The 27,575-nt window shown below is 53.0% G+C and overlaps 1 protein-coding gene across 2 annotated transcripts; it reads right to left on the bottom strand.

Annotated features, from left to right (window-relative positions):
- Positions 1 to 158: 158 nt before the first annotated feature.
- Relb (RELB proto-oncogene, NF-kB subunit) lies at positions 159 to 26,954 on the bottom strand. 2 transcript variants are annotated; one of them, XM_052713123.1, is made up of 12 exons: positions 26,720 to 26,954; positions 25,691 to 25,738; positions 22,585 to 22,593; positions 19,324 to 19,640; positions 17,066 to 17,223; positions 15,640 to 15,731; positions 14,849 to 14,980; positions 12,558 to 12,662; positions 9,607 to 9,822; positions 7,358 to 7,426; positions 7,164 to 7,241; positions 159 to 890 (listed from the first exon to the last, which is right to left on the bottom strand). In XM_052713123.1, exons 1-12 carry the CDS (start codon positions 26,769 to 26,771, stop codon positions 502 to 504), a joined length of 1,665 nt encoding a protein of 554 aa, XP_052569083.1. In that variant the 5' UTR covers positions 26,772 to 26,954; the 3' UTR covers positions 159 to 501. The 2 variants fall into 2 exon arrangements, with proteins under 2 accessions (XP_052569083.1, XP_052569082.1); XM_052713122.1 differs by lacking the exon at positions 26,720 to 26,954 and having other exon boundaries at positions 22,574 to 22,593; positions 25,691 to 25,985.
- Between the last annotated feature and the right edge of the window lie 621 nt (positions 26,955 to 27,575).

Here is a 27,575-nt window from a genome sequence, read left to right on the forward strand (position 1 = left end):
AGCTGCCATGGTGGGTGGTGGGATTGATCCTGGGGCCTCTGCAAGAGCAGCAATAGCTCTTAACGACCGAATCATCTCACCAGCCCCTCAGCCACAATTGCTCCATTCCAAACTAACCTAGTGTTTCCCAGGCAAAGAAGAGAGGCGACCCCCAAGGCTCAAAAAAACTAATTTTTATTGGGGAAACTGCACAAACAACCTACCCCCACCTTCAGGATCAGGGAAGAGGGTCGGGGATCTGCTCCCTCCTCCCCTATGTACAATCTCTCAGAATCTGTCCTGAGAAGGGGCCCACCTACAGGATCCCCTTTTCCTCTTCAGACTCAGCGTTCTCATCTGTAAAATGGGCTCAAGGAGAACTGGAGCTCACCCCAGCTTCTTGCCAGCACTGCAGATGTCCGATTCAGGATGAGGAAGCTGGAAGACTGATGAAGGTTGGCCTCAGGGAATGGGGTGCTGCACCACACTCCTCACCCAGTACCTCTTCTGGCACCTCAGAGGCTACGTGGCTTCAGGCCCTGGGGACAGGAGGCCACCCCCAAAAGCTGCCTCTCGGTATTGGTTGGGGAACATGTTGCTGCCCACAAGGCTGGCGGTGCCAACATCCCCGGGACCTGGGGCTGCATACGAGTCCAGCGTCAGGGGATCTGGGCCGGGAGACTCCACAACTGTGGCCCCTGCACCCCCACCACCCACCACAGCGCTGGCAAGAGGTGGTGCTGGGGGAAGCAGGTCCAACATGGTGAAGAGTGTGGGGGCAGAAGGGTCATAGGCAAAGCCATCGTCCAGGAGGTCAGGGCCGCCAGGAGGCTCCAAGCCAGGAAGGGATATGGTGCTAGGGAAGAAATCAGTGTCTGTCGGCTGCAGAGCTGACGGCGGGAGGAACAGGCCTAGTGAAGAGAGAAGGGTGGCTGGTTTAGGACCCACCTCTGGCCATGCAGTAACTAACCTGCACCCCATCGTACTAAATGTATTGTTTTGTTTTGTTTTCTCTGTGTAGCCCTGGCTGTCCCGCAACTCCCATTGTAGACCAGGCCGCCTGCCTCTGCATCCTGAGTGCTGGGATTAAAGGGTTTACCACCACTGCCCAGCAAATGCATTCTATCTTAGGCCCCTAACCTTAACCTAAGTAAAAAGGAAATACTACCACCCCATTTCATTTTGTGTATATGTGTGTGTACATGATGTATGTGAGTAGGCATACCCGCTGCCATTGTGCATGGAAGGTCAGAGTTCACCTTTGTGGAGTCATTTCATTCTGCTACCTCTATATGGAGAGAGAACTCAGATCCAAGCTTGCATGGCAGCCTTTATTCTCTTTATCCACTGAGCCATCTCACTAGACCATATTTTTTTAATGCGTATGAGTGTCTGCCTCTGTTTATAATGTATACATGTGCGTTCCACAAGACCCTGTCTTTAAGGAGGCCGTGGTGGAGGGATGGCTCAGTGCTTAAGAACACTTGCTGCTCTTGCAAAGGAAGAGGGTTGGGTTCCAGTCCCCACTTTCAGCAGCTCAAATCCACCTGCAACTCCAGCTCCTGAGGATCTGACGCCCCCTCTTGGCCTCCGTGGGCAACTGCATGCCTGTGCCCACCCGCACACCGACCTGCATACACATACATGTAAATAAGTAAAAGTAAAGGCAGGGTCTCAGGCCATCCAGACCCCTCACTGGTTAAAGGTGCTCACTGCCATCCCTGATGACTAATGCAAGTTCAGTGCCCGGAACCCACGTGGTGAAAGAAGAAAACTGACTCCTGTAAGTTGTTCTCTGACCTCCACACGCAACCTGTGCATAGCATGCGCGCACCCACGGACATGCAAAATAAATAAATAAATGTTCAAAAACATCTTTAAACATAAGACATGCTCTCTTGTAGCCCAGGCTAACCTGAGATGTGCTAAATAGCCAAAGATATCTCTGAACTCCGGATTCTCTTGCCTCCACCTCCCAAGTGCTACAACATCTGAGTTTTTACGTGGTGCTGGGGATCGAACCCAAGGCATTCTTCTTTAATAAGCAAATTATTATTTTTAATACACATATTTTTAAAGATTATTTATTATGCTTACAATGTTCTGCCTGCGTGTTTGCCTGCAGGCCAGAAGAGGGCACCAGATCTCATTGTAGATGGTTGTGAGCCACCATGTGGTTGCTGGGAATTGAACTCAGGACCTCTGGAAGAGCAGCCAGTGCTCTTAACCTCTAAGCCTTGTCTCCAGCCCCCAATAAGCAAATTATTAAAGGCAGTGTGTGAAATAACAGCCAGTCACAGGCTATCCACTTGCAGAACCAGAGCAGGAGCCAGTTCCCAAAACGAGCAGGGCTGAGGATATAGCTGTGGTGGAGTGGGTATGGAGACAGACAGACAGACAGACAGACAGAGACAAAGGGAGAGAGAGAGACAGAGACTCCCTTGCAGCCACTGTAGAACTCACCACACTGCAGTCCTACCTCAGCCTCCCATGTGCTGGGTTTACAGGTGTGAGCCACCACCATGCCTGCCCTTCCTGCTGTCATATGTCCTAGTTAGCTTTAACTGTCAGTTTGACACAGCCTAGAGGCACCTGAGAAGGGAATTCTAACCGAAGGAATGCCCAGATCAGATTGGCCTAGGGGCATCACTATAGGGAATTGTCTTGATTGTTAACTGAATAGAATGGCCCAGCCCACCATGAGCAGCAACATTCCCTGGGCAGGTCGTCTTGGGCTGAATAAAAACACTAGCCAAGCATGGGTCTGCCAGTGAGCAAGCCAGCAATCGATGTTCCTCCGTGGTTTCTGCTTCCAGTTCCCGCCTCGACTTCCCTCAGTGACGAACGGTGACCTAGCACTGAAATTAAACGTTTGCCTCCTCCTCCTCCTCCTCCTCCTCCTCCTCCTCCTCCTCCTCCTCCTCCTCCCCCCTTAGTTGCTGCAATTTGGTCTTGGTGTTTCTCACAGCCTCGGAAGGAAACAAGAACTAACTCACTAATGTTCTGCTAACTGGAGCGTGGAGTCGCTGCCGGCAAGAGCTGCGGCAGCTACCTTTGGCCAGGAGATGGAAACCATGCATTAAAAGAGGTAAGGGCTCTGACACTCAAGCAGACCATTCCTGGAGCAGCTCCCGCCCCACTGTCTTTATGAGAGAGAAACAAGGCTCCAGCCTGTCACTCTGACGCTTGGTGTGATACATCTGAAAGTGAACTGCTTTAGCAAGGCCTGAACTGGTGGCCCATACCTTTAATCCCAGCAGGAGCCAATGGATCTCTGTGAGTTTAATATCAACCGGGGCTGCATGAGACTCTGCTTAAAAAAACAAAAGTCCGCCGGGCGGTGGTGGCGCACGCCTTTAATCCCAGCACTCGGGAGGCAGAGCCAGGTGGATCTCTGTGAGTTCGAGGCCAGCCTGGGCTACCAAGTGAGTTCCAGGAGAGGCGCAAAGCTACACAGAGAAACCCTGTCTCGAAAAACCAAAAAAAAAAAAAAAAAACGAAACAAAAAAACAAAACAAACAAACAAACAAAAAAAAACCCAAAAGTCCATATACTCAGAATTCCTAGGCCGTTTTTTTGGAGGCGGTTTCTAATCATCACCCTGTGTGCTTGGGTGACTTTGCCCCCAGGAATGAGGGCGGGGCCATGAGACTTGGGAAACCTGAGGGCAGCTGGTGGAGATAGCTAGGATTGGTGGTTGCTAGGGGCAGAGTCACTGTGCAACAGGATACCAGCTGCATGAGAACCAGACAGGGCCATGGTACAGCAAACCCCAGGGTCGGCTGGCTCTGGTGCCAGCCTCTGAGTGACTAGCTGGGACTTGGGTGCCCTGAAGCAAGCTGAGGTAGTGGGGAGACATTCCTTTGTTTTATCATTTTCTTTTTTGTTTTTGTTTGTTTGTTTGTTTGTTTGTTTTTTCGAGACAGAGTTTCTCTGTGTAGCCCTGGCTGCCCTGGAACTCATTCTGTAGACCAGGTTGGCCTGAAACTCAGAGATCCGCCTTCCTCTGCCTCATGAGTGCTAGGATTAAAGGCGTTTGCTACCACTGCCCGGATCTCACCTTTTTCTTTTTTGTGTGTCTGTGTGTGCACATGAGTGCACACGGATACATTTGTGTGGTCAGAATAGGCCAGGAGGTGGCTGTGCTGGGAAAAGGCTCAGGACTGGAGAGGAGCTGGATGCCATCCTTGTGCCAGCTGCTGTCAGCCTCCCACTCACCACTGCCCTTCCAGACAGATGTCCTCAATGTCCAGCTCTCTCCGCACCGCCACCCCCACCCCCAGCACCTCTCTGAGCAGAGCTCTGGTTTTTGTGACAAGCAGGGTACAGCAATGGTGTGCAAGCAAACTGAGGAGTAAGCACGAACACAGCTTAGGGCCTGTCACCGCGTCTATAAAAAGGAAGTGACTGCCGGGCGGTGGTGGCTCACGCCTTTAAATCCAGAGCCAGGCGGATCTCTGTGAATTCGAGGCCAGCCTGGGCTACAGAGTGAGATCCAGGAAAGGCTCCAAAACTACACAGAGAAACCCTGTCTCAAAAAAAAAAAAAAAAAAAAAAAAAAAAGCCGGGCGCTGGTGGCGCACGCCTTTAATCCCAGCACTCGGGAGGCAGAGACAGGCGGATCTCTGTGAGTTCGAGGCCAGCCTGGACTACCAAGTGAGTTCCTGGAAAGGCGCAAAGCTACACAGAGAAACCCTGTCTCGAAAAACCAAAAAAAAAAAAAAGGAACTGACTTAGGGGGCTGGAGAGATGGCTCAGTGGTTAAGAGCACTGGCTGATCTTCTAGAGGACCGGAGTTCAACTCCCAGCACCCCCATGGCAGCTCACAACTGTCTATCTGTAACCCCAGTTCCAGGTGACCTGGAACTCTCTCAAAAAAATACATGTGGGCAAAACACCAATGCACATAAAATGAAAAAATAAATAAATCTTTAAACATTTTTAAAAAAAAGAAAGAAACTGATTTAGATCTGGGGAATGTAGCTCAGTTGGGAGAGTGCTTGCCTAGCATACATGAAGCCCTGAGTTCAATCCCCAGGACCACATAAACCCAGAGTGATAGTACATGCCAATAACCTAAGCACTTGGGAGGTAGAGGAAGAAGGATCAGAAGTTCAAGGTCACTTCTCTATTATTTAGCCCGGGTGACAGACCTTAAAAATAGATAAATAAAATGAAATAACTGAGTTGGCCCTGGTATCTCATACCTGTAATTCCAGCATTTGGGAGGCTGAGACAGGGTTCCATATGTTCTAGACTAGCCTGGGCTAGACAGATACCCTGACTCAAAATAAGGACAAAAATAGGGCCAGATGTGGTGATACCCACGTTTAACCTGGGCACTCAAGAGGCAGAGGCAGGAGGATGTCTATGAGTTTAGAGCCAAGCTGATCTACATAGGGAGGCCCAGGCCAGCCAGGGCTGCAGAGTGAGACCCTGTCTCAGACAAACAAAACCAGGCTGGTGAGATCCCAAGCACGTGCCGCTGCATCTGAATTGTGTGGTGCTGGGGAGGAGAAATGCAGGGCTCTGGGGAGAAATGCAGGGCGCTGGGGAGAAATGCAGGGCTCTGGGGAGAAATGCAGGGCTCTGGGGAGAAATGCAGGGCGCTGGGGAGAAATGCAGGGCGCTGGGGGGAAATGCAGGGCGCTGGGGAGAAATGCAGGGCGCTGGGGAGAAATGCAGGGCGCTGGGGAGAAATGCAGGGCGCTGGGGGGAAATGCAGGGCGCTGGGGGGAAATGCAGGGTGCTGGGGAGAAATGCAGGGCGCTGGGGAGAAATGCAGGGCGCTGGGGAGAAATGCAGGGCGCTGGGGAAAAATGCAGGGCGCTGGGGAGAAATGCAGGGCGCTGGGGAGAAATGCAGGGCGCTGGCATGCCATGTGACCAGGTAGCTGCCTAGTCAGCCCCAGCCCAGCCCAGAGTAAAAGGCAGTGCCCAAGCCCAGATCCGTGAAGATCGCTCCAGGTCTGGTGCAATCACTCAGCAGATGAAAATACTTGCTACAGATCCCTGATGACCTGAGTTCAATCCGGGGAACCCTCTGTAAAGATGGAAAGGACTGACTCTATCTACAAAGTTGGGGTTTTATGTTTTGTTTTTTGTTTTGGTTGGTTGGTTGGTTGGTTTTGAGACAGGGTCTCACTATGTAGTCCTGGCTAGCCTGGGACTTGCTGTTTAGACCAAGCCAGCCTTGAACTCACAAAGATGTACTTGCTTCTGCCTCCCAGGTGCTGGGACTAAAGGCATCCAATACCATATTTAGCCTGCCTCCATACATGTGCTGTGACACACATGCACCCATATTATACACACATTATCACAGAAATTAATAAAATGAATTTAAAAGGTAATTTTTAAAAGATTTTTTTCTAAGGATCCCTGAGGCTCAGAGAGGTGGAGCAACTTGGAAAAAGTCACACAGCAAATGTATTCCCTGAAGAGATCACAATGTTTGTTCTGTCTCCAAAGCCTTCTAATTACTCTTCCATGAGAAGTAATGTTTGACACAGAGTCTTTCTGTCTTGGAACTTTATGTAGACTACGTTGGCCTTTGACTATTGGTAATTCCCCTAACTCAGTCTCCTGAGTGCTGGGATCATAGACGTGAGCCACTGCCTGGTTCCTAGACCCCTTCATCTTTTTTTTTTTCCCCTTTGGTTTTTCAAGACAGCATTTCTCTGTGTAGCTTTGCGCCTTTCCTGGATCTCGCTCTGTAGACCAGGCTGGCCCCGAACTCACAAAGTTCCGCCTGCCTCTGCCTCCCGAGTGCTGGGATTCTTTTTACTCCATGTTGCTAGATGTGTGGTCAGCTGCTGACCTTGGAACAGCGTTCAGAGGAGGTGAAGAAATCAAAAAAAGGCTGAAGGGGTGGCCCAGCGGTTAAGAGCACTGGCTACTCTTGCTGAGGACCCAGGTTCTGTTCCCAGCATCCACGCGGCAGCTCACAGTCATTAGTAACTACAGTTCAAGAGGATCTGGTACCCTCTTCTGGCCTCTACAAGCACCAGGTATGCACATGGTACACAGACACATGTACAAGGAAAATACCCATGCACACATACATACAAGACAAAATATTCTTTTTAAATTATGAAAAAAAAAAAAAGAAAATCAGAAAAACAGGGCGGGGCTTCCTGTTGGTCCGCAGGAGGAGAAGAAGGCTGCAGATACTCAGGTACTCACCTGAGCTGTGGCCGGGCAGGAAGTGGTCCAAGAACACTGGCTTCTTTTTCCGTCGTTTGCTTTCAATTCCGTGTGGGTCTGAGGGAAGGTGAAGACAAGCGTTCCTTATCCTCCCAACCCACCCTCCCCAAGCAGGTCACCTGTTCCCTCCCAAGAAGCTGGGGGTGGGGGTGGGAAGGGGTGGAGGGACACACCAGAGCTACTCAGCTCCCCAAGGACGTCAGGTAGTCCCCGCTTCCTCTTCTTATCCACACCATAGCTGTCTGTTCAGGAGAGACAGAAGCATCAAAACATCATACAGCAGTTAACTGCAGGGGTCACTGTGACAGACACTGAGGTCATATGACAGTCACAGAGGTCACTGTTATGGACACTGAGGTCATATGACAGTCACAGAGGTCACTGTTATGGACACTGAGGTCATATGACAGTCACAGAGGTCACTGTTATGGACACTGAGGTCATATGACAGTCACAGAGGTCACTGTTATGGACACTGAGGTCATATGACAGTCACAGAGGTCGTATGACAGCCACAGAGGTCACTATGACAGTCACAGAGGTCACTGTGACAGCCACAGAGGTCACTATGACAGTCACAGAGGTCACTATGACAGTCACAGAGGTCACCGTGACAGTCACTGAGGTCACTGTTATGGACACTGAGGTCATATGACAGTCACAGAGGTCATATGACAGCCACAGAGGTCACCATGACAGACAGAGAGGTCACTATGACAGTCACAGAGGTGAGAGGTCACTGTGACAATCACAGAGGTCACCGTGACAGTCACAGAGGTCACTATGACAGTCACAGAGGTCACTGTTATGGACACTGAGGTCACCGTGACAGTCACAGAGGTCACTATGACAGTCAGTCACAGAGGTCACCGTGACAGTCACAGAGGTCACCATGACAGTCACAGAGGTCACCATGACAGTCACAGAGGTCACTATGACAGTCACAGAGGTCATATGACAGTCACAGAGGTCACTATGACAGTCACAGAGGTCACTGTGACAGTCACAGAGGTCACCATGACAGAGAGGTCACTATGACAGTCACAGAGGTCATAAGACAGTCACAGAGGTCATAAGACAGTCACAGAGGTCATATGACAGTCACAGAGGTCACTATGACAGTCACAGAGGTCACCGTGACAGTCACAGAGGTCACTGTGACAGTCACAGAGGTCATATGACAGTCACAGAGGTCATATGACAGTCACAGAGGTCACTATGACAGTCACAGAGGTCACTGTGACAGTCACAGAGGTCACTATGACAGTCACAGAGGTCATATGACAGTCACAGAGGTCACTGTGACAGTCACAGAGGTCACTGTGACAGTCACAGAGGTCACTGTGACAGTCACAGAGGTCACTATGACAGTCACAGAGGTCGCCGTGACAGTCACAGAGGTCACTATGACAGTCACAGAGGTCATATGACAGTCACAGAGGTCATATGACAGTCACAGAGGTCACTGTGACAGTCACAGAGGTCGCCGTGACAGTCACAGAGGTCATTAAAGGAGAAGGGCTTGGTCCTCACCAGCTTACGCAAGCATATTTCTATAACCCTAATAGGATAAAAGCTCAATACAGTTCTCTGCAGATCCTACCTCAGGACCTTTTTTTTGTTTTGTTTTGTTTTTCGAGACAGGGCTTCTCTGTGTAGTTTTGGAGCCTTTCCTGGACCTCACTCTGCAGCCCAGGCTGGCCTCGAACTCACAGAGATCCGCCTGGCTCTGCCTCCCAAGGGCTGGGATTACAGGCGTGCGCCCCCGCCGCCCGGCTCCTCCCTCAGGGCCTCTGCAGTCCTGCTCTCTCACCTTCTCGGTGTGGACACTGTCTGTGCCTGTGTGTGGAGACCAGTGTCAACCATTCCTCATCTGTCATCTTTCTGTTTTATTTTGCTCTTCTGTTTTGAGATGCAGCTTCCTAGTGGCCTGCGGTTGCTGGCCAGCCTGGGTCTTGCTAGTTAGATGTCTCAGGTTAGAATCCAGCTGACTCAACTCCATCTTTCCAGTGCTAGGAACCTGCCTGGCTCTCTACCAGGATGCTGGGAATTGAACTCAGGTCCTCATGCCTGCAGGGCATGCACTTTACTAACTGAGCTATTGCCTCCAGCCCTGCTTTCTGCCTCTTTTTTTTTAAACTATTTTTTAATATTTATTTATTATGTGTGCAGTGTTCTGCCTACAGGCATACATGCAGAGGGCACCAGATCTGCACCAGATCTCATTACAGATGGTAGTGAGCCACCATGTGGTTGCTGGGAATTGAACTCAGGACCTCTGGAAGAGCAGCCAGTGTTCCTAACCTCTGAGCCATCTCTCCATGCTGCTTCCTGCTTCTAATTCTTCCCCAGATATACTTCCTCAAGCAAGGCCAAAGACTTGGTCTCCAGAGTGAGGGGTAGCTGTGGGTGGAGCGGTTACCGTGATCCCGAGGCAGGTACGTGAAGGGCAGTGGCTCACTGCACACCCCGTCCGTGAGCCTCTGTAGGAACACATTTACAGTCACAGGCTCTGCGATCTCCAGGTCCTCGTAGGGTGGTGTCTTGAACACAATGGCAATCTGCCGATGCACATCAGCTTGAGAGAAGTCAGCTCTGCCTTCCCAGGAAGCCGTGCTGAACACCACGGATATGTCCTCTGGGGGAGGGAGGTCAGGGTAAGGACACAGCTAAGCCAGAGGATTGGAATGGGCCACTGAGACCCTACCCACTCAGTCTCTCCCCAATCAAACCAGTATTTCAAATAATAAAATTACCCAGGGAGGCTGGGTACAGCGGTGCACCCTTTTAATGCCAGCACTCAGGAGGCAGAGGAGGAGAACCTCAGTTAGTTTGAAGGCAGCCTGGTCTACACAGTGAGATTCTGTTCTGCCAGGGAAACACAGTGAACCCCTGTCCAAAACAAACAAACAAACAAACAACAAACCCAACTACCCAGGGTCTCTCCACAAAAGAAACTAACACAGGTAAGGTGACAAGGACCTGCAATCTCAGCACTTAGGAGACTGAGGCAGGAGGATTGTGAATTCAAGGTATGCCTAGATGACAAAGTGAGACTCTATCTCAAAATTTGGTGTAAAAGAACTAAGGATATAGTTCAATGGTACAGAGCTTGTATAAAATCCACCAGGGAGGTCTGGGGTGTGGCTCAGTGATAAAGCTTCTGCCTAGAATCCTCCAGTGAGGGGCTCAGGGTGTGGCTCAGTGGTAGAGCCCCTGCCTAGAATCTCCCAGTGAGGGGCTCAGGGTGTGGCTCAGTGGTAGAGCCCCTGCCTAGAATCCCCCAGTGAGGGGCTGGGGTGTGGCTCAGTGGTAGAGCCCCTGCCTAGAGTACCCCAGTGAGGGGCTCAGTAACAGGGTAAGTGCTTATCTAGTATGGATGAATCCCTGAATTTCATCCCAGGACTGTAATGCATAATAAACCTGTCTGATGGCACATGTCTGTAATCCCAGCACCCTGGAAAGGTGAAGCAAGAGGGTTTCAAGCCAGCCTGATCTACACAGTGAGACTCTGTCTCAAAAATCATACAAACCAACAACAAAAGAAGGAAAATGTGAATGATACTATTGCACAAATAATTGTTTTTATAACAAAAACCTGGAGCCAGATGTTGGGGTGAATGCTGAAACATCAGAGGAAACAAGCCACAGCCACTTCTCACCTCGCCAGCTCCTCAGCTGATCCTGTCCCCACGATTCCTTAGATGGAAGGGGCTCGGGTTCCTGTCTCCTCACGCCTTATATGCCTTTCTATACCCAGCCGTGTCAGTTCCTGTCTCAACCTTCCTAGTGCTTGGGTTAAAGGCCTGTGTGCTTCCCCAGCAAAGGCACGAGATCTCAAGTGCTGGGATTGACGGTGTGCGCTGCCCCCGCCACCCGGCGCTATTATTTCTTTGAGGTGAGTGGGTGTTTTGTTTGCATGTATGTCTGTGTGCCAGGTGAGTGCATGCTTGAGGGTGTTGGATCCCCTGCAACTGGAGCAATAAATAGATGGCTGTGAGCTGCCATGTGGGTGCTGGGAAGAGAACCCTAGTCTTCTCGAAGAGCAGCCAGTGCTCTTAATTGCTGAGCCATCTCTTCAGACCCTTGTGTTTGGTTTTTTGAGACAGGGTTTCTCTGTGTAGCTTTGCGCCTTTCCTGGAACTCACTTGGTAGTCCAGGCTGGCCTCGAACTCACAGAGATCCGCCTGGCTCTGCCTCCCGAGTGCTGGGATTAAAGGCGTGCGCCACCTTATTAGGAATGTTTGGAATCATAGGATGTGATGCTTGTAGGCAGAGGCCCTACCACTGAGCCACACCCCAGCCCCTCACTGGGGGATTCTAGGCGGGGGCTCTACCACTGAGCCACACCCCAGCCCCTCACTGGGGGATTCTAGGCAGAGGCCCTACCACTGAGCCACACCCCAGCCCCTCACTGGGGGATTCTAAGCAGGTGCTCTACCACTGAGCCACACCCCAGCCCCTCATTGGGGGATTCTAGGCGGGGGCTCTACCACTGAGCCACACCCCAGCCCCTCACTGGGGGATTCTAGGCAGAGGCCCTACCACTGAGCCACACCCCAGCCCTTCACTGGGGGACTCTAGGCAGGGGCTCTACCACTGAGCCACACCCCCTGCCCCTCTCTGGGAGATTCTAGGCAGGGCCTCTACCACTGAGCCACGCCCCTAGCCCCTCACTGGAGGATTCTAGGCAGGGGCTCTACAACTGAGCCACACCCCCAACCCCTCACTGGAGGATTCTAGGCAAGGTACTCTCCTGCTGGGCCACACGCCTAGCCCCCCCTTTTTGTCTTTAAAAGATTTACTTATTTATGTAAATGGATGCTCTATCTGCATGCATGCCCACACTCCAGAATAGGGCACCAGATCTCATTACAGATGGTTGAGAGCCACCATGTGGTTGCTGGGAATTGAACTCAGGACCTCTAAAAGAGCAGCCTGTGCTCTTAACCACTGAGCCATCTCTCCACCCCCCCTTTTTTTTCTGGTTTTTCAAGACAGGGTTTCTCTGTGTAGCCCTGGCTGTCCTGGAACTCACTTTGTAGACCAGGCTGGCCTCAAACTCACAGAGATCCGCCTGCCTCTGCCTCCCAAGTGCTGGGATCAAAGGTGTGCATGACCACACCCAGCCCCCTAGCCCCTCTTAAAGCATCTGTGCAACTGAATTTCTAGTGAGGCAGCGTCCTGAAAGAGCACTGCATGCCCCTGGTCAGCTCACAGGCTTCCGTACCTGGCAGAGATGAGCTAGCAAACAAGGCCACTGCCTGCATCTGCCTGACTCTGTAGCAGGGCTCTGACTCCCTCCAGAGTGCCGCCCTGGTACACAGCACCCACCTCCGCCTCTGGACTGTACAAGGCCTGTGGACCCCTCACCTTTTTGCACCTTGTCACACAGCAAGTACAGCTCCTCACCACCTGTGCATGGCCCGCTCTCCTTGTTGATTCGGCAAATCCGCAGCTCTGATGTGTTGGTGGACTCTGGGAAGGAGAAATGACAATTCAGTCATCACACTGCAGTGCTTGCTGACAGGTGAGAGACAGGAGAGGGAAGACACCATCCAGGTGGGACATGGGATGCTCAGGCGGGAAGGTACAATGTACAGTGTACAATGGCCAGAACTCCACTCTGAAATCTGCTTAGTGTCCATCCAAAATGGAGACCCTCACACTCAGGAAGACTTGGCATCTCCAGGGTGACACAAGGTCCCCAGATGAGGATTCACAACCTGAAATACTGTTTTTGTTTTACTGTTTCCCCCCAGTGGAAATGATGGAACCCAGGATCTTGTTAGATAAGCATTCTACCACTGAGCCACACCTCCAGCCCCTCACTGGGGGATTCTAGGCAGGGGCTCTACCACTGAGCCACACCCCAGCCCCTCACTGGGGGATTCTAGGCAGGGGCTCTACCACTGAGTCACACCCCCAGCCCCTCACTGGGGGATTCTAGGCAGAGGCTCTACCACTGAGCCACACCCCAGTCCCTCACTGGGGGATTCTAGGCAGAGGCTCTACCACTGAGCCACACCCCCAGCCCCTCACTGGGGGATTCTAGGCAGGGGCTCTACCACTGAGCCACACCCCAGCCCCTCACTGGGGGATTCTAGGCAGGGGCTCTACCACTGAGCCACACCCCAGCCCCTCACTGGGGGATTCTAGGCAGGGGCTCTACCACTCACTGAGTCAAGCTCTCAGCTCTCATTTTTTAATCACTTTGATTAATCTTGTTCAGTTGCCCAAGCTGGCCTTGAACTACTTACCATCCCCCTGCCTGAGCCTCCCATGGCTGGGATCACAAGCACGTGTCACCAGGTCTACTTGCCACCTGACCTGATGTCTTGTAGTGTGCCCTTGTTTAGCCTGACCTGTGGTCCTTGCTCTTCCTTTATTAACAGCTCTGAAAACTAGGAGCCACTCCACCTCAGCCACGGGGAGGGAAGAGTGCTGATCCATCCCTTCGGTCAGCCATACTCCTATGGCCTAGACCTGGTCAATCAGAGCATCACCCACCTGCCTACGGCCACTGCTGAATGCTCAGAGGAGCAAATGACCAGACTCCCACCAAAGAGAGCATGTGCAGAGGCTTCGGGCAAAAACTGTATAATGTCAGACATGCAATTCCACCACTCAGGAGGTGGAGGCAGGAGGATTGCTGATTTGCTCATTTACGTAGTGGGATCATGTCTTAAAATAACCCAGGGCTGGGGATGTGGATCAAGTATTTCCCTAACATGCACAAAACCCTGGGTTTGATCTCTAGTCCCAATAAATGGGTTACAGTAGTTCACGCTGGTCATCTATGCACTCAGGAGGTGGAGGCAGGAGGTCAGGAGTTCAAGGTCATCTCCAGCTACATAGTCAATTGAGGCCAGCTGCAGGCTGTCTCAAAATCCAAACATGGATTCTGGGGGAGAGGCCGTCACCTTGTTGCTATTTGTGTACCCAAGAGGGAACCCACCAGGCTTAAGTGGATGGTTCCCAGGCTGTGGTCATACAGGGATCCCAATGAAAATCAGTGGGCTACAAAACAAAACGCAAAGGTAAGAATGCAGAAGGGGCCGGGCGGGTGGTGGCGCACGCCTTTAATCCCAGCACTCGGGAGGCAGAGCCAGGCGGATCTCTGTGAGTTCGAGGCCAGCCTGGTCTCCAAAGCGAGTACCAGGAAAGGCGCAAAGCTACACAGAGAAACCCTGTCTCGAAAAACCAAAAAAAAAAAAAAAAAAAAAGAATGCAGAAGGGGCCTGTGGGAGGGATTTAAGATGAGGGTGAGGGGCAGTGAGGAAACATAACGTATTGTATACGTGTACAGAACTGTCGAGGAACAAGCTTAATCAACACAAAGTACAAAAAGAAAAGAGAAATAACCACAGAAACAGACAGGGTGCAAACTGTACACGCACGCAGGATGGCCCACCCCAGGCTTTGAATGCAAATGTGATGTCTGGAGCTATGGCACTCACCATGTGCCCAGGAGGGAAGAAGCGAGAATGAATGGAAGAAGTACAGACCCAGCTCCCTGAGACTGTGAACATCAAACCACTGTGTAAATGTAGCAAAAACAAATGGAAAACGTCAATGATGCCCTGCTCATCCATGCCACTGCTGGGGTGCTTTCTGAGCCCTGTGAGGAATTAATCCCAAGGGACATGGCAGCCTTGACTCACTCTTATCGTAGACAGGCTCAGAGAGAACGGGATCGAGGCGGCGCAACTGTCCCTGCTGGTCACGATAGGTGGCCTGGAAGCAGATCCTGACGACATTCATGTCTACCTCCTGATGGTTCTTCAGAGAGCCAGCTGGGAGAGGACAAATGGAGGCTGGAGTCAGCTGAGCGGCTGGAGGCAGGGTGGTGGAGGGGAAGGGGGCCAGGGATGCACACTTGTCATCCCAGCACTGGGGAGGTGGAGGCAAAAAGATCCAGTGCTCAAAGGCCATCCTCAGCTATATGGTAAGTTCAAGGACAGCCTGGTCTACATTGAGACCTTGTCTTGAAAACCAAAATGAAATCAAATAAAGGGGCCAGTGAGATGGCTCAGTAGGTAAACACACTTGCTGCAAAGCTGGAGAACCCTCGTGGTGGAGGGAGGGAGCCGACCCCTCTGGGGTATGCTTCCACATCCACAGGCATGTCCATACCACGCAAACCCCCCCACACACACACAAAATAAATACATGTAACATCCTTTAATTATTTTTTTTTTTTTTTTTTTTTTAAGAAAGAAGTGGGGTGGTGGTGGCGCACGCCTTTAATCCCAGCACTCGGGAGGCAGAGGCAGGTGGATTTCTGGGTTCAAAACCAGCCTGGTCTACAGAGTGAGTTCCGGCACAGCCAGGGCTACACGGAGAAACCCTGTCTCAAAAAAACCAAATAAATAAATAAGGGAAGAAGAGAAAAGAAAAGCGACCAATGGGGGGGGAGGGAGGGAGGGAGGGAGGGAGGCGGGCGGGCACTGACCATTGTAGGGGTCAATCCCCAGCTGGATCTTCCGCTCGATGGCAGCCTCAATTTCCTTCTTCCGAACACACTGGATGCCCAGGTTGTTAAAGCTGGGCAGGAGACAGGAGAAGAGGCTGTGAGGGCAGCCTCCTCTGGATGCGGCAGGCACCGGGCTCGGAGGAGCATCGGGAAAGACCTGGGATTTGAACCTCTCAGAGGCCACCAGGAGTCAGGGCGAGACCGAGAACCTGCCTTATTTACCATGGAAAAATGCCAGCCAGGCTCCTTCATACCCCAGAGAGCTCCAAGTAAACCTGGCTCTCTATACCTGAGAAGCTGGAGCGGGGGATCCAGAATTTGAGGCTAGCCTGTGGGACACAGAAAGACAGGCCTCCAAAAGAATTAAGTGAGAAACCCAATAAACGGCTAAGTGGTGCTCTTAGCTCCCAGGAGGTGGAGGCAGGAGGATCAAAAGTTCAAGGTAGCCGGGCAGTGGTGGCGCATGACTTTAATGTCAGCACTCCTGAGTTCAAGGCCAGCCTGATCTACAAAGCAAGTTTCAAGACACCCAGGACTACACAGAGAATCCCTGTATTGAAAAACCAAAAAAAAAAAAAAAAAAAAAACCACACAAAAAAGGTCATGGTCAGTGGGTGTGGTGGTACACTCTTAAATCCCAGCACTGGGGAGGCAAAGGCAGGAAGATCTCTTTCCCAGGTAACAAGTTTCAAGCCAGCCAGGGCTACATAGTAAGAATGTCAAAAGAAAAAAAAAAAAAAAAAAGGTCATCCTCAGCTACAATAGTGAATTTAAGGCTAGCCTGGCCTACATGAGACCTTGTCTCAAAAAAAAACCCCCCAAAACTAGGGTTGATTAGTGGCTCAGCAGGTAAAGGTCTTTGCCAGCCAGCCTAACTACCTTAGTTCAGTCCTCAGAACCCCACGGTGGAAGGAGAGAGCTGATTCCCACAAGCCGTCCTCTGCTGTGGGCAACGCAGTTAAATTAGGCCGGAGTCCAGTGGCAGCTCGGATATTAACTGAGCATCTGTGTTCCGTTCCCTCTCTGACCCTGTCTCCTCCTCTCCAGAACGGAGATAAACAGACCGGGTATGAGCTGGGTCTGCTGGAACCTGCCTGTGGCGACTGAGACAAGAGGATCTCGAGTTCCAGGTTAGTTTTGACCACATGGCAAGACCCTGTCTCAAAAGGCAAAACAAAAAGCAAAACTGGAACAGACGTGAACGGGTGTGGCAGGTTTTCAGACCCAAGTGGTACACCGCTGCCTCCACACCTCACTTTCCCCATCCAGCCCGGATGAGCAGTGAAGGTCCAGCCAAAACGCCTACTACACCCTAGACTTTCCCAGGTGGCGAGGCCCACCTTTGGAATCTTGTTGAGCAGAGGGGAAAGAAGCTGGGGTCAAGGGTGGAGTGAGGGTCTGGTACCTGTGCCTGGGGCTGACGTGAGGCCGCAGGCGCACCCTGCAGACGCCATCAGTGCAGTCTTTCCCCACGAGGCTGTGTGGGTGTACCCGGTGTGGCCAGTCCTTCCATACAAGGCACGCCGTCACCTCCACCTCCCGCAGCCCGCCACAGTCTCGAAGCTGTAGGAAGACATGGGCTTACAGGGTGTTCGCTGGACCCCTGTCCCCATCCGAGCTCCCTGGGGCTCCCTTGTAGCTACCCTCACCTCTTCTCTCTAGATAAACCAGGGGAAGGCCCTGGTAGAGATCTCTCTCCTGCCCTGTGCTGCCATTTATCCCAGCCTGGGTCCCACCGCCTACACCATTAATAACAGAACAAACAGCCGGGCGGTGGTGACACACGCCTTTAATCCCAGCACTCAGGAGGCAGAGGCAGGCAGATCTGTGAGTTCGAGGCCAGCCTGGTCTACAGAGTGAGTTCCAGGGCAGCCAGGGTACACAGACAAACACTATCTAAAGGAAAAAAAAACACACCAAGAGGATCGCTCCCCTATGTAAAGCTTGAACACGTCAGCAGTGGCCAGGGAGCCTTGCAATGTGCCGTCCATCTCACCTCCCTCCCTCTGGCCCCTCCTCACCTCCCCTCTCTTTCTTTGTAGGATTTTCTTTTAACATATAGTTTTTGAGACAGGGTCTCAAGTGCTCAGGTAGCCCAGGCTTTCCTTTCATTTGCTATGTAGCCAGGCTGACCTTGAACTCCTGATTCTTCTGGCTCAGCCTCCCAGGTGCTACATGACAGGTATGAGCCACCATGTCCTGTTCTTCCTTGGATTTTTGAGATAAGCATCGTGTAGCCCAGGATAGCCTTGAGCTCACTTACACAGTTGATGAGTGAACTTGAACCCTTGATCCTCCTGCCTCTACCCCCACACTGCTAGGAGGCCTGCACCATCGTATGCATCCAGCGCATAAAGATGTCTTTTTTGGGGGGCGTGGGGAGAGAGTCTCACTCTGTAGACCAGGCTGGTCTCAAACTCATAGAGATACCCCTGCCTCTGCTTTCCGAGGGCTGGGATAAAAGGCGTGCGCCACTATGCACAGCAGATGTACTCCTAAGAGCTGAACAAACATAGCTCATTTAGAGACAACCAGAAAGACAGTGACAAGAGACAGAGAAGGAAGTTAGTTGAACAGGATGGCATACACCTACAGCTCCACCTAATTCCTGAGGCTGAGGATCTCTTCTTGAGTCTCAGAGTTTGGGGTCAGCCTGGGAAACATTTTATAACTCTAATTCAAAACAACAAGCAACCATAATGAAAAACAGGCCTGGTAATAAAGGCCTGTAATTCCAGCTACTCAGAAGCTGAGGAAGGATAAAAAGGTGAGTGCCAACCTGGGCAACAAGTGAGGATGTGACTCAAAATAAAGCGTAAAAAATGAAGGCTGGGACCATGGCTCAGTGGTAGAGCCCCTGCCTAGAATACCCCAGTGAGGTGCTGGGGATGTGGCTAGTGGTAGAGCCCCTGCCTAGAATCTCCCAGTGAGGGGCTGGGGATGTGGCTCAGTGGTAGAGCACCTGCCTAGAATCCCCCAGTGAGGGGCTGGGGTGTGGCTCAGTGGTAGAGCCTCTGCCTAGAATCCCCCAGTGAGGGGCTGGGGGTGTGGCTCAGTGGTAGAGCCCCTGCCTAGAATCCCCCAGTGAGGGGCTGGGGTGTGGCTCAGTGGTAGAGCCCCTGCCTAGAATCCCCCAGTGAGGGGCTGGGGTGTGGCTCAGTGGTAGAGCCCCTGCCTAACAAGTACAAAACTTAGGTTCAATCTCCATCACTGACAAAAATCCAACAGAAAAACTGAATTCTTACACAACTCTCCACTTTGCCCTGGATCAGTCAGTGTCTGGGCCCAGCTGGCGTCAGAGTCTCTGAAAGCAGTCCTGAATTGCAAAGGCCCAGTCTGTGACATACACTTCACACAGGCGTTGGAGTAAGTGCTGCCCTCTACCGGCGAAATGGGATGTGGACGGTAACTTTGGACGGCATGTCATTGGGACAGCCTTACACAACCACCCCATACCATCTAACCCGTCGCTGCCCTTGTTTTAAAAGGCCACACTCCATAATCCAGGCTGGTCCGATTATCATCCTGCCCCAATCTCCCGAAGTGTCGGGCTTCATAAGTGTGAGTCACCACCCCAGGCTGTTGTGAGGTCTGAGAGTGGAAGCGCGGCCAGCCTATCCCCGGGCACAGCAACAGCAAGGGCAGCAGCAGAACCGCACGCACCTCGATGGCGGGCAGAGTCTTGCTGGCTTCGGTGCTGCTCTCCCCAAGGATGCTGCCGGCAGAGCGGCCCTCGCATTCATAGCGGAAGCGCATCCCGCGCTGCTTTGGCTGCTCTGTGATGACCAAGTGCGGCTGTGGGCCGGGGCCGGGTGACACCAGCCGGCCCAGGGTGCAGCTCCAGGAAGGTACTGGTGTAGCTGGGCCCAAGGTGACGCTGCTCAGTGGGGCCTGCCCGCGGGGCACCAGGCGAGGCATCTCGCCCAGCTGCACCCTGTCAAGGCCAAAGCCGTTCTCCTTAATGTATTCGTCGATGATTTCTGCAGGACAGACAGACAGACTTGTGAGGGTGGTGAAGGGCGTGGCCAGGCTCCCTTCCTTTCTTCCCACACTTTCCCCTCATGGTTTTGGTTATTGTTCTCAGCCAGGGTCCACTGTGTAGCTATGGGTGGCCTGGAACGTGCCATACAGACTAGGCAGGTCTCAAACACACCAGAGATCTACCTTCCTCTGCTGGGATCTGTACACCATACCTGCACTTCACCAGCCGAGTGCTGGGATTAAAGGCATTCCTCACCACCGCCCTGCAGCACCCTTGTTTTTTGTGGTATTTTGGGACAGGGTCTCTCTACATAGCCCTGGCTGTCCTAGAACTATATAGAACAGGCTGGCCTTGAACTCACAGAGATCTGACTCTGCCTCCCAGAGTGCTGATTAAATACACGCACCACCATCCTGGCTCACCCTTGATTTTCTTAAGATTGTCCCCCTTAATTTTAGCGTGTGCGTGCATGCGTGCGTGCATGCATATGTGTGTGTGTGTGTGTTGCCTGCATATGTGTCTGTGCACCACCAGGAAGGTCAAGTGCCCTCAGAAGCCAGAAGAGGGCATCAGAGAGCCCTCAGAACTAGAGTTATAAATGACTGGGAGCTGCCGTGTAGGTGCTGGGGATCGAACCAGGTACATCTGGAAGAGTAGCCAGTGTTCTTAACTGCTAAGCCAGCTCTCCAGCCCTCTAAAGATCTTTAAAATTGTGTGTGTGTGTGTGTCTACACAGGGGTGTGTGCCAATGAGTGTCCAGCCCGCAGAGGCCTGAAGAGGGTTTCGGATGTCCTGGAGCTGCAGTTACAGGTGGCGGTGAGTCCTTCAGAGTGACTGCTGGAAACCAAACCTGGTTTCTCTCTGAGAACAACAAGTACTCTTAACCACTGAGCAGGTTCCCCAACCGCTCCCCTTGGGTTTTTGAGACAGGGTCTCACTGTGTAGCCAAGGCTGTTCTCCAATCCATGATCCTCTTGCCTCCACCTCTGGATTACAGGCCATTGCCACCAGGAGGAACTCTACACAGCACTTCTGCCTCTGTGCCTCTATTCCAAAACCGTACCTATTTTCCTATGGTCTCCCTCTCCTGCTCTTCCCCCTGCTCCATCCACCATCTCCCACTTGGATCAAGGCAGCTGCCAGCTCCCCTCCAGTCCTGCCTTTTGTCCCTTGTATTTATCCGTCTCACACAGTCAGAGGGATTTTGTTAGTACTAACCTGTTCCTCTTTTGCCTAGAGGCTTCTCACAGCTCCCAATTCTTTTGTAGTAAAAGCTAACAATGTACCCCACATAAAATTTGCCTCAAATGTGGATATGCTTTCATTAGTAGAGTCTGCCTTTCAATCCCCCAGTGAGGGGCTGGGGGTGTGGCTCAGTGGTAGAGCCCCTGCCTAGACTCCTCCAGTGAGGGGCTGGGGCGTGTCTCAGTGGTAGAGCATCTGCCTAGAATCCCCCAGTGAGGGGTGGGGTGTGGCTCAGTGGTAGAGCCCTTGCCTAGAATCCCCCAGTGAGGGGTGGGGTGTGGCTCAGTGGTAGAACTTTGCCTAGCATGGGGGAGGCCCTAGGTTCAATGCCTAGTATTTAATGATGATAATCATAATAATATAGGTGTGATGGTACACATGTGTAAATCCATCACAGGAGGTTAAGACCACGGGATGGTGGATTTGAGCCTGGCCTCCATGGCAGGTTCCTGCCTCAAATAAGGAAACAGAAGGCTGTAGCTCAGTAGGTAGAGTGCCGCCCCAGCATGCACAGGCATGAAGCCCTGGGTTCCACTCTCAGCACTGCATCAATCCCAGCCCTCGGGACTGAGATGGAGAAGGATCAGAAGTTCAAGGTCATTCTCAGCTACTTAAGGCCAGCCTGGGCTACTTTTATTTTGTTTTGTTTTTCAAGACAGGGTTTTCTCTGTGCAGTCCTGGCTTTCCTGGAACTCAAGAGATCTGCCTGCCTCTGCCTCCCAAGTACTGGGATTAAAGGTGTGCGCCACCACTGCCCAGCTTTAGCCTGGGTTACTTGAAACTCTGTCTCAAAAACAAACTTACAAAACCCGCCTTAAAATTCACTTTCTTGGGGCTGATGAGATGGCTCAGTGGTTAAGAGCACTGGCTGCTCTTTCAGAGGACCCGGGTTCAATTCCCAGCACCCACATGGCGGCTCACCCCAGTTCCAGGGGACCTGACACCCTCACACCAATGCACATTAAATTAAATTAATTATTAAAAAAATTCACTCTCAGAAAAGGCAGCCACACCCCTTCTGTTTGGTGCACCCCCAGCTCAGCCACCTTCAGGGCCATGGATCTGCCCCTCCTCTTTCCTGGTTTCCAGGTCTCCCCCATTCAGCCCGTGAGAAAGTTCACGCTGCCACCTTCTAGGAAAGCCACGCCCCTTTACCTTTCTCCTCTCTCTTCTCTGCCCCAGGCTCTCTCCCCCTTTTCTGAGACAGAATCTCACTTTGTAGCCCAGGCTAGCCTAAAACTCACTATGTAGCTCAGACGGGACTCAAGTTCTCTTTGATCCTCCTGCCTCCGCCTTGGGGTGCTGAGATTCCAGGCAGGATGCAGGCTGCCTGGCTGTACTGCCTTCCTCCCTTTGCAAACCTCATCCCAGCCTCACTTTCTCCTGCTCGTCCTCTGTCCTCTCGTCTTCTGACTCCCCACTCCACACTGTCAGCTCCTGCGGGGTAGCGACAGTTTTGTGCAAAGCTGGATTGATTCCCAGTGCCTGGCACTGGGCCTGGTCCAGGAAGGGTCACTGACATCCACTGGTTACAGATAATAGAAACACGGGACACCTAGTGCTCTGGATCCTGGGGGTGTGACCTTGCTCAGGTCCTCAAGAGTCCTGGAATCACACCAGGACCTGCCCCCATCAAACAAGGCAGGTGTGTCCCCGCTCTACCCGGCCCCTCGGCCTCCCACACACCTGATACTCACCCAGTTCATCTGTGGAAGGAAGAGAAAAGAAAGGTGAAGTTCAGGTACTGTCAGGTTGACATCTTCTAACACAGACTCTCCCACCTGTCCCCAGTCTCCATCACCCCTTCCGGGCTGGCCCTCCAGTTTTCAATACTGGGGGCCCTGGCATCAAAGCATCCCCAAAGAAACTCCAAAGCCACGCCCCGCCCAAGCACTCAGACCTGTTATCAGGACTTGTAGAAAAGCAGCAGGGGGCGGGGGGGGGGCGGGGGGAAGCTGGGGGGAGATGATGGACACGAGCAGTTCTAGGCAAATTATGGAGATTCCATCCTGAAAGTCCACCCTGGGCCCCAGAGATCACGGCTATAGTCTGAACACAAAGCTAACCAAACCCAGGGTGCTGCCTGCTCTGCACCGTAGCCCAGCTCCCCAAATCTAAGGCTCACCCTCACTTCCCAGAGGGGATGAGGGGGCAAGGGTAACAGCCATACTGGGACCCAGTGAAGAAGCTCCGTTGCTTCCCCAGTAAAACTCAGCAAGGAAGTAATCGAAACCAACTTCCCATCATTCCCCAGACAGGATGGGGGAAGGCCAGAGGAAGCATTCGAGCCCAGAAGTCACAGGGCAGGGAGGGTCACCTAAGTGACTGTCCCACCTAGAGTTGTGAAGGCTGGGGACTGATCGCGTAGTATCCCAGTATCAGCTGGGTCCCTCCCCCTCCCCTTCCTCCCCCTCCCCCTCCTCCTCCCCCCTCTCCTCCTCCCCTCCCTTTCTCCACACTCAGGGAGTGGCTCCTAGCAGCCAGAACTTTGCCCCTTAGAAGGCCGTTTTCATGTCCTCCTTATCTCATTTGATCTGTGAGATCAGCAGATGCCAAGGTCCCTCCCTTCCAGTGAGATAGGGTATACTGAGGCCTGGAGAGTAGAGGGGACCTGACAGTGCCCACCTCAAATCACTCTGTTTTGAAAAACCCTTCCCGGGTATCTCTGCTGGAGGAACCTAGAGATCCAAAGACAAACTGAACTGCCAGGCTTTAGGGCATGTGACTCAGAGCCTGAGGCAGGAAGACTGACACTAGTTTGAGGCTAGCCTGGGCTACATAGTGAGTTCCAGGCCAGCCTATGCTAGAGAGTGAGACCTTGTGTCAACCAAACCAAACCCAAACTCAAGAAATTCTACCTGGTGGTCCTCAACAGACCCCAGGGAGCTGGGCAGGGAGGCACACGGCTGTCATCCCAGCACTGGATGCTGAGGCAGGAGGATGGCAGCTCTTCCAGGCGAGCCTGGGTAACTTTGAAAGATACTTATCTCCAACCATCCAACAAACAAAGTCACTTCCAGGTTGGGCATAGGGACTGGGTTCAGAAGTTCAGAGCTTGCCTGTCATAGATGAGACTCTCTTACTAAATGACACTATCAACTGTGAACACTGGAGAGTGGGGACCGTGTCTGCCACATCTTCACTGGCCCATCGGAGTGAAGGAATTTGCCCTTCCCACTGGCCCAGCTTCATCACCCTGTCCCCACCCTACTACTGAATGTCACTGACCCCTCGGTCCTACTAATCACTGACCCCACGGTCTCTTCACAGCTCTCACTGCTTTACATAATGCCACCGTTAATTGTTTATAGACCAGCCTCCTCATCTGGGTAGGGAGCCCTGAAGGGCAGGGCTGGGACTATGCCCAACAGTGGCTCTCATATAGAACTGGTAGGCTGGACAGTGGCTGCGTACACCTTTAATCCCAGCACTCGGGAGGCAGAGCCAGGTGGATCTCTGTGAGTTCGAGGCCAGCCTGGTCTACAGAGTGAGATCCAGGAAAGGCGCAAAGCTACACAGAGAAACCCTGTCTCGAAAAACCAAAAAAAATGAACAGATGATACCAGGAACGACTCTCCTTGGAAACCTCACAGCTATGTCTTGGCCCACACAAGTCTCAGCTTGTTCCTGTCCAGAACCAGCATTTGGGTCACTCCTGTCTTCAAGGCCATCCCCTACGTTTCTACACCTCTGAAACTCTCAGCCTCTCCCATGCCCACTCCAGGACTTCCAGTGTCCACCCTAAGAGAAGTCCAGGCCTGGCTAACTACAGAAGCTACTGAGTGTTCACGCTCATGAGTTCTCTGCTGTCCGAATCTCAGAAAATCAATCATGTCTCTGATTTTTTGTTTGTTTGCTTGTTTGAGGTAGGGTCTCCTATGTGTACAGGATGATTTCAAACTTGAAATCTTCCTGCCTCAGCCTCCCAAGCAAGGGGACTCCAGGCATTCAGCACCATACCTGGCTCGAGGGACCTATTAGAATAGTCCCCTATGAGAAGAGCATCTCCTTGGAAGTTCCTAAAACTGCAGCCCTCAGAACTTCTTCCAAACTTAGACTCAAAAATTCGAGTTGCACCTGACAATGTTTGTACTTTCTATGTATTTATTTTGCCATATTCAGGGTGTGTGGTGGTTTGAATGAAAACAGTCCCCAGAGGCTCACAGGGAGTGACACCTTTAGGAGGTACGGCCTTGTTGGAGTAGGCGTGGCCTTGGAGGAAGCGTGTCTCTGGGGGTGGGCTTTGAGGTTTCAGATGCTCAGGCCAGGCCCAGTGTTGCTCTCTCTTCCTGCTGCCTGCCAATCTGGATGTAGAACTCTCGGCCAGTTCTCCATCACCATGTGATTCGAATGCACACGGTCTGAGAATTTATGACTAATAACAGTTGTTATTATGCCCTTACTGTCATGACTACGCCATGGACAGTTACCACTAACTGGAACGCTCCCTGTGGGTTTGTAAGCATCAACGCATCCAACGTTCTCCATCCCCACAAAAGAACAAATGGGTATGACACCCATCACACAGATGAGGAAAACTGAGGTGGCTTTGGGGAAGTGTGCATTCACCCAGTGAGAGGGCGGTAACATCCTATGTGAACTCCAGTTTCAAGGCCCAAGATTCTGGATGGTGGGCAACCTCTAAAACGGCCTCTCTGCTGAGGGGACCGGCAGATGGAAGTGTGGACACGTACGGCGTCCTTTAAACCAGCACGGAGGGGCACGGTTTACAAAGTGGGCACACTCGTTCCTCTGCACAGGGGCTCCTCCAAGGACAAGCAGGGACTGTGGAAGGTAGCTCACCTGCGGACCTGGAGCCCGTCAGTGACAGCGAAGAAAGGTCACTGGAACCTGCGGGAGGGAGACCTGGATCAACGGACGATGCAGGGCAGGGCAGCCGGAGGACCAGAGCCAAGCCCGTCCTCACCTCGCCTCGGCCTGCCCCAAGTCTTGACAAAGTTCTGGCTTTCCGTTTCTGTCCCTGGCCATGCCCATCACCGCTCAACATCTGCTGCTTTCCCGGTGAAGGTCGGGCTGGGAGGAATAGCTCAGGAAAACCCCTCTCCGTTCGTCCCTCAGGGCGACACCCAAGCCCCCACACTTTGTCATTGGAGAACCCTTCCCTCCCCGTCTCACTGCAGGCCCCGCCCCCTTCCAATCCCTGCGCCAGGCCCCGCCCTTCGCTTGCAGAACAGGCCCTTTCTCGGCCCGAGGCCTGTCAGGCCACGCCCCTTCTTCTCAGGGTAGGCCCCGCCCACTCATTGAGCCCCACACCTCTTCTTCGCGCTCTCAGAGCCTGGCCCCACCTTTATTTCCTGTCGAGCTTTATTTCCGCCCCCTCGAAGTCAGGCCCCGCCCCCAGCTTGCCGCTAAGCCCGCCTCCTTCTTTGCCTGGTCCCCTTGTCTGGAGACTAGAGAGCCACTTCCTTAAATGAGGCTCCGCCCATTGCTCCTTAGGCAGGCCCCACCCACTTGGTAAGGCAGGAGCCTCCACTCGGACCTCTCGGAGTTTGTCCCGCCCCCAGACCTATCCGGCCCCGCCCCCTCACAGTCAGGCTCCGCCCCTCTTCACGCGGGCGGTCGGGTCCCGCCCCTTTCTTTGCCTCAGGCTCAGGCCCCGCCCCCTTCTCACTCCTTAGCGGGACGCCAAGCCCGTACCTCGGGCTGGACCCTTCACCATCCTCTGCCTCCTGCCTGGTCCCGCACGCAGTGTCCCCGCCACCCTCGTACTCTCCGCACCGAAGCGCGAGTCCTGCGGGAGCCCGCAATGACTCCGAGTGTCCCGAACACCCCCAGTCCGAGCCCCGCCCCAGACGTTTCCACTCGGCTTACCCAAGGCCCCCAGCTCGGGCGCGGACGCTCTAGGAGTGCGGCGACTCGGCATGGCCCGGCCCGTGGGGACCGACAGCCCTAAGGCCCGCTCCGGGCGAAGCGCGCACGAGGGCAAGCCGGGCAGCCGGACGGCCCGGTCTGCTGGGGCGATCACGGACCGGCGAGCGGCGCAAGGCTGGGGCCGAAGGCCGGGCTGGACGCACGGCGCCCGGGGCTGCGGGGGGCGCCGGGCCGGGCAGGCGGCGGGCGGGGGCGGGGCGGCGGAATTCCCCGGCGCGCCGGCCTGCACACCCATTGGCTTGCACCCCTCCGTGACGTCACGCCAAAGGGAATGGGAAAACCCCCGCTGGTCACGTGATTGCGGGGGCGGGGCCGGCCGGGAAGAGAAGGCTTGGCACTGCGCAGGGTCTGGTGCGTGTCGCTGCCCATTGCCCTGGCCTAGACCACTGAGGCCTGCGGGAGTCCACTCGCCCCCTACCCGCAGAACAAGCTAAGAAACGGGCACCCCCTTGCTCCCTCACCAGGACTTGAACCTGCTGTGTCTCAGGCTGAAGGGACGTCAGGAGCGGGAAGTTCGTAGCCATTGATGATAATTTGTTTTTACTGAAAAAATTTGAGATAGGGTCTCATCTAGCCCAGACTGGCTCCCAGTTCTCCATGTAGCTAAGGATGACCTTGAACTTCAGATCCTTCTGCCTTCACCTCCCAAGTGCTGGGGCGATAGGCATGCACCACCACCTAGTTTATGCAATACTGAGGATTGTACCCAGGGCTTCCCGCATGTTAGAAGAGCACTCTACCGACTGAGCTAGTCTCAGCCCCTTGGTGATCTCTTTAGGACAGCTGAAACCAGGCC

The sequence above is a fragment of the Peromyscus californicus genome, unplaced genomic scaffold, assembly GCF_007827085.1.
Source record: "Peromyscus californicus insignis strain IS unplaced genomic scaffold, ASM782708v3 Scaffold_4__1_contigs__length_199733344, whole genome shotgun sequence".
Taxonomy (NCBI): Eukaryota; Metazoa; Chordata; class Mammalia; order Rodentia; family Cricetidae; genus Peromyscus; species Peromyscus californicus.